The sequence below is a fragment of the Urocitellus parryii genome, chromosome 14 (genome assembly GCF_045843805.1).
Source record: "Urocitellus parryii isolate mUroPar1 chromosome 14, mUroPar1.hap1, whole genome shotgun sequence".
NCBI lineage: Eukaryota > Metazoa > Chordata > Mammalia > Rodentia > Sciuridae > Urocitellus > Urocitellus parryii.
In genome coordinates, this window is record NC_135544.1 from 66,000,860 (window position 1) to 66,007,619 (window position 6,760).

The following is a 6,760-nucleotide window of genomic DNA, read 5'->3' on the forward strand; positions in this document are numbered from 1 at the left end:
GAAAACACTGGGACTGCCCCTTCCTCACAGGCAGCCTGTCCTGAGGACCTGCCTGTGAGCTGGGCCCACCTCAGGCACCTGAGGCTCTGCATCCCAGTGCGCTGGGGCCCACTGATGGGGCTTCACAGCCCTTCTGCAGAGGCCAGTGCTGCTCTTCCTGGGGGTGCACATGCCGCTGGTCTCCTCGGCTCCCCACTGAGCCCGTTTCTCAGTCTGTTCTGAAGAGCTGGGAGGCACAGGGGCAGGGAGGCACCTTGGCTCCAGCCCCAGGCCCTCTGGGATTCCAGTGGGATGACGGGGTGCTCCTGGGGGGAAGGGGACGGGGGAGCCTGTGACACTCCCTGGTCCCTCCAGGTCTGGGCATCTTGCAGAGCTGGCCACTGGGCAGATACGGCCACCTTCAGCCTCAGCCGGTCCCTCCAGCCAGCGCAGGCCTGCCCAGGGCATGCCCCCCACACACCCCACCTCCGCCCCGACACTCAGACACCCACCAAGGTGCTCCCTGCCTAAAACCCCCGAGCCAGGGACCAGGCCACCAGAGACACCCATGGCTCACCCACTGAAATTAGCCAGTCCTGAGCTGACTGCTCTGCCCGGCTGTTTCTCACAGAAGCACAGGGAAGGGCCCAGCCTGGCTTTGTCCTCTCCCCTGTCCTGACCACCTGGCATTTCTCCCCTTGACCCTGCCTGGATGAAGTGACCCTCATGAGATCCCCGCAGGTGATAAACTTCTTCCTCCCAAGCCTCAACTGGTTTCCCCCTGTAACCAGCTGACCCCACCACACCACAGGCCGTGGACAGGTCCTCAGATCAGTGGCCTCTCTGGAAGGAGAGGAAGGGGGTCAAAGGAGCAGGACGCCGTGAGGACCTGTGAGGGGCAACTCGGCCTCGGGCATTCTGAGCTGGACAGCTTGCTTCACACATGGGGGAGGCCAGCCCTGGGGGTCGCCCAGCCTGGCGTCCTGCTGCCGAGAGGGGGAGAAGCAAGCACACACAGACTTGTGGGCACTGGCGTTCCACACAGTTTATTTCACCTCTGCATAGATGGACACACATACAGGGTTTTACAGCATTGATGCTCAAGCGCTGATAAACGCGTAACAGACACAGTAACAGCTGCTCTGAACTGGCCTTACACAGGTACAGCTAGCTGGTCATTAGTAAAGGGCAGCATGTAAGTACTGGTTAGTGGGACTACGTAGCCTCTGCCAAGCACTGGGGTGTTCAACTCACAATACAACTGTGGGCTTTCACTCAATCCGAATCCAGGCACCAGCCACCCAGAGCTCCTGCCACACTGGCCCTGTGCAGGGCCCGCTGCTCCCCAGTCCGGTCGCCTTTGTGGACGTGAAGAAAGCACAAATGTGGTGGCTGCTGGAAGGAACCCTGACACAGCTCCGACCTCTGGTTCCACTTGGAGCCCCTGACCCTGCCTCCTCGCGGATAATGACACTGCAGAAGAAGGGGGTCAAAACAGTGACACTGAACCGCCAAGGAAAGCCCCCGTCAGCCAGGGAGGCATTGACTAAGCACAAACAAGAGGTGACGGCAACTGTGCGCCGACTGTGTCCCAACTTCAGCAAAGAGCCCAGAGCTGCGGACATCAACAGCAACAGCAACAGGAAGTTTCCTAAGAGACCGGGAGAGCACACAGCTGCAGCAGAATCACTGAAGGCCCAGAATTAACCAAGTGGAGCAGATGGCTCATTTCTTGCCTCAGTATTTGTAGCAAGACCAGTACAGGTCAGAGATTTAACTGAGGGCAACTCAATCCCCACAGCGTTTTCTTAAGAGGAAAAGACACAGGAGTCACCACAACCTGGAAGATCAAATCACCATGACCCAGATCCAGAGAGCTGTCAAGAGTCAGAGCTGGGGTGCTCCCCCCCAGAACACGAAACAGAAGGGAGACAGGGCTGCGCGGAGCACGTGCCCTCGACGGACAACCCAGAGTCAACGCTGCCAGCTACCCAGAGGACAGAGCCCTCGCGTGCACACTTCCTGAGAGCAGCACTGTCCTCCCAGCAGGAGAGGCCAGTGTGTGAAGGCTGACCTTAGGAGAACACGGGTGTCCTAAACCTAGAAACCTCTTCCCACGCCCCAGTGACCAGCGATTGTTCACACCAACTACCTTCCTCAGCTGTGTGGGACGCAGACTTAGACACCTGACAGAAGGCAGCAGGACCCTCCTCAGGCCTCAGGCCTCGGGGCAAGTCTCAGCGATGTCCTCAAAGGGCGTCTTTGATGGGTGCTAGCCTTGCTGCCCACCGCAGGGCCCGGCCCCACAAGGGCAAGCAGCCTGGTGCTCTCCAGGTGTCAGGGCCTCCGGCCTTTGTTCTCACGTGACGGTCCAACAGGGGTTGGCCAGGATCCCTTTACTACTAAGGAAGCAGTCGTTGCTTCCGCCTCGGGGACCTACCACCAGTTCCCACAGGCACTCTGCCACTAAGCCAAACAAGAACAGCTGGCTTCCCGGGGCACCGGGGGATGCCACTCGACACCCAGCACTCCTACCCTCTCTCTGGAGCAACGTCACTCCGGAGGTCCAGCTCAAGAGTGGACGTCCCAGGAGTGACTTGTCAAGCAGAATCACAATGCTGGTGTTTTATGAATTTGATATTTAAGGGATGAAAGTATTAGCCTGGACCCTTTTCATATTAAAACTTTTAGCATTAGTAATAACATTCTAGAGAGTATGTACTACCATATACAATGTACATTTCTTCAAAAAACACTACCTGTTCCTTTTTGCTGTTAAGTATTTCTCGAGTATACGCCTATAAAAGGCCAACAAAATCAGTAAGTCTCTCTTTCTTTCCCAAAATGATTGGCCAAGTTTCCAAGACATCTTCTTGGTTCATGCACACTCAGAAGCAAGCATGCACACCACCAGAACACACTCCAACTGCCACTGTGAATCCCACTCCCCTCATGCATGAGTTTCATGCTGACCATTTCTAAACACACTTAACCAAGACCTTCACAACCAAAGACTCTAAAAAGCACCGCCTACGTCCCACTATCCCACCACTGGTTAATAAGGAAGTCATGTCAAGGTCTTCACGGTTTCATCTAGGTATGTTCCAGAAACTTGTGCCCTTGTCCTATTACAGTAAGATGAATTGGCTTTGCAATCCAAACCAGTTTGCCTGTTCATGAGCGTGAATTCTACCCTTGAACTACTAATGGACAGGAAGTCCTGGCCAGCATTTCTGAAAAGTCAACTGACCTAACAAATGAGGGGAAATCAACTGATTTCTTTTATATCTTTGTACTTTCTCAAAGTAGTGAGTTTCACTTCCATTCTATTCAGGTATTTTGGAATTCACAATGAATTCCAAATACATGACATTTTCCCTTGTTATATTCCTATGACATGTCACTCTGCCTTGTTCTCTTAGAATGATGTTGGTAAAAATTAATATCCCTCATCAGAATTACATGATACACATTTAAAACATTAGCTAATGGGTTTAAAATGTGCCTGTATCATTCATTTTTAGAACTGTCAAAAATGATTCTAACCCTCTTTTTTAGGAAGTGTCCCTCTTGGCTCCTTCTAGAAGGTGGCAGGAATGAGAAGACTGGCTGTCACAGGGTCCTTTCAAAACAGACAAGTGCCTTCTCAGTGAACTTTCCTGATTCCATGTGCTGCCAGGTGACAGTTCATCACCAAAGATCAAAAGGTCAAGTCACAGTGAATCGTCACCATGCCACCAAGGACTCCAGGCCCCTCCACTCAATGGCCTCACTGCTCTGGCTTGTGGGGACCCCGGTGATGTGTCCATGATTGGCAGAGGAAACACTGCAGGGCCCCAGGGCCTAGAAATCCCATTGGTAATTAAAGGTTAAGTCACTCTACAGCTGAGCCCACCACCACTGCAGCACAAGGTGACACGAGCTGTTTAACTAAATCACAGAAAGCTTTACTTATCAGCTCTGGCTTTAACCTCAGGCCCAAATCAAAACAGAAGGGTGACTTCTCTCTTCAGCTGCACTACTTTAGGACTCCCTCTGTGGCCTGGCCAGGAGGGAACCCTGCCCAGCACCTCTAATCGCCTCCTCTGTGCTCAGGGCTCAGCTCCCCAGAGGGCTGTACCTTATATTCACCCTCCTGCACCCCCAGGGCGGCAGCTGCACCTGAGGACCCATGGGTTGACCCCCCTCTCTTCCCCTAGGTATCCTGCATCTCATCCTAAAGCCATTTGTGCACGTCTTACATCTTATGCCATCCACCCACTAAGCAAAATGAAGCAAAAAAGAATCCATAACTGAGAAGCGCTGAGAATGGCACCGGAAAAACGCCCCAGGGCCCCAAAGCTTCTACCCTCAAAGCGGATACATGGTGCAGTGAGCAGCAACCCACCCCACCTCTCTCTTCCTCCTCTCCTCTGCCCCCTACCCACTGGGAACTGCAGCCCTCGGGGCCACCCCTTTGGTCCCACAGCTGCCCAAGGGAGATGCCCAGTGATCCCGGCCTGCCCTAGGCCGCGCCCTGCTCCCCCCGGTCCGGCTTCTCAGGCAGGTTGAGCACAAATGGGAAGAGTGTGCCCCGGATGTCCAGGGGGGCTCCCAGTGGCTCTGGCTCGAAGCTGCCGCCGGCGCCTGCGTCGCCGCCGGGCTCACCATCCTGCGAGGGCACGAAGCGCCAGGTGCCCGCTCGGCTCACGCAGTAGATTGTGCCGTCCAGGGCGGCGCATCGGAAGGGCTGCAGGCCGGCTGGGGCGCCCGGAGGCCGCAGGTGCGCGGCGCACTGGCTCCATTGCTTGGCTAGACAGTGGTAGCGGAAGACACTGACCCCGCCGCCCGGAACGGCCGCCGCCTGAGCTTCACCTCGAGCCCCGCATAGGTCAAAGCGGTAGATGAAGCCATTCAGGGCCACCATGTCGGCTGAGCGCTCGCGGCTGCTGCTGCACGGGCACTCCTGCCACTCGTCGCGGCGAGGGTCGTACTTGAGCAAGCGGTAGAAGAGGGAGCCCCCCGACACGTAGATCTCGCCATTGCAGGTGGTGGCCTCATGCGCCACGGCGAAGGCGCCCCGGGGCAGCGGGGCCACCGCGGTCCAGCGGTCGGCACGCGGGTCGTAGCGCTCCACGCTGAGCAGGCACTCGCCGCCCACGGCGTACAGGTGGCCGTCCAGCGCCAGCAGCTGCAGCTGCGAGCGCGCCTGACGCAGCGGCCGCACGGTGCTCCAGCTGTTGGTGGCCGGGTTGTAGCAGAAGACCTGGTCGGACGGGCGCGCGCGACCATCAGGGCCCGCGGGCGCCACGCCGCCGGCCACGAAGAGGTAGTTGTAGAGCACGCACAGGCCGCAGCCGCGCGCCGGCGCGCCCTCGGGTAGCCGCGTCAGCTCGCGCCACTCGCCGGCCGCCTCGTGGTAGCAGTAGACGGCCGCGTCGCCGCGCGCGTCCGCGTCCCCTGACGGGCTCTGCGGGCGGCTGCCTGAGCGCTCCCCGGCTGGCCCGAGGGCGGCGGCCAGCAGGCGGGCGCGGCCGGCGCGCAGACGGCGGCGCAGCAGCAAGTCGCGCTCGGCGCCCGACAGGCGCCCGAACACAGCGGGCTCGCGCAGCACTTCCAGGTAGTGGTCGCTCATGAAGCGGTAGACGGCGTCGCGCAGCTCCGAGAGCCGCTGCCGCTTGGCGGTGCTCAGCACTTCGTAGCAGTTCGCCAAGTTCAGCTGCGGCCCTACGGCGTCGGTGGCGCGCTGCGCGGCGCCAGGCAGCTGCAGGCGGCGCGCGCCAGCCACCACTTCAGCCACGTTGTCGGGCCGCACGCCCGCCATGCGTCCGCTGTACGCGTCGGCCAGCAGCAGCTGCAGCGCTGCGAAGCTCACGCCCTGCACCCGCAGCACGTCCCGAGACGCGCGCGCGCGGAAGTAGTCGCTGCGCGCCGCCAGCACCGTCTTGTGCGCCCGCAGCCGCCGGCCGGACACCTCGATAACCAGGTCGGGCTCTCCGTGCGCGGTCCCGACCCCGGGGGGCACAGGCGCGGGTTCTCCGAGCTCTTCCTGGGACTCAGATTCCACCAGGGACAGAGACTCCGCAGGGCGCGCGCGCTCCTGGCGGGACGAGGGCTCTTCCGGGGACACGGGATCCTCGGGGCGCGCGCGCTCCTCCAGGGACACGGGCTCTTCCGGGGACACTAGCTCCTCTGGCGACGCGGCGCCCGCGCTGCCGACCTCCCACTGCGTCTCCACCACGCGCTGGCCGCTGCGGTGCGAGGGCGAGGAAGCCGCCGCGCCCTCCGCGGCGGCAGCGCGAGACTGCGGCGGAGAGTCGTCCCCGGAGCTGAAGCACAGGGACGCGCGGAGACTGCAGGGTGTCTGAGTGGGGGACGCCGCGCCCTCGCTCGTGGCCGGCGGCTGCAGGCTGCCCTCTCCCGGAGCCCCAGGCTCCGTCCCGCTGACGCCGCGGTCCCCTGGGTAAAGGACGCAGGGGGCCACAGAATTCTCCATGGCGGTCTGTGCTTTGCCGCCGCCCGCACGCTCAGTGGCCGCACATGCCTGGTCGTGGCCAGGCGTTGTTCAGGGGTCACTAGCTTCACACGCTTTTCTGGCACGCGATCAGATTTCACTATGTCCACAGTTTTCCCCCTGTGCACACTGCTCCCTTCTTGCCCTTCCCCTCTCCTCCCCTGCAAGGAGGGCGTGCCCAGCACTCGCTGAACTCTTGAACGCTGGGGATTCAGCGCTGGCCGGGGATTCGCTCAGGTGGAGAGGAACCGGCCAGCAGCGTGGCCAAGACTGTGAGGCTTTAGTCCA

At 59.9% G+C, this 6,760-nt stretch overlaps 1 protein-coding gene across 1 annotated transcript; it reads right to left on the reverse strand.

Annotated features, from left to right (window-relative positions):
- Positions 1 to 1,067: 1,067 nt before the first annotated feature.
- Positions 1,068 to 6,454, reverse strand: Kbtbd11 (kelch repeat and BTB domain containing 11). The gene has a single exon (XM_026380160.2). The coding sequence runs from the start codon at positions 6,452 to 6,454 to the stop codon at positions 4,484 to 4,486; it is 1,971 nt and encodes a 656-aa protein (XP_026235945.1). The 3' UTR covers positions 1,068 to 4,483.
- Positions 6,455 to 6,760: the final 306 nt, after the last annotated feature.

Bases quoted from the DNA above. Each gene is read 5' to 3' on its own strand.
- Kbtbd11 (XM_026380160.2), bottom strand. From the start codon at position 6,454: ATGGAGAATTCTGTGGCCCCCTGCGTCCTTTACCCAGGGGACCGCGGC.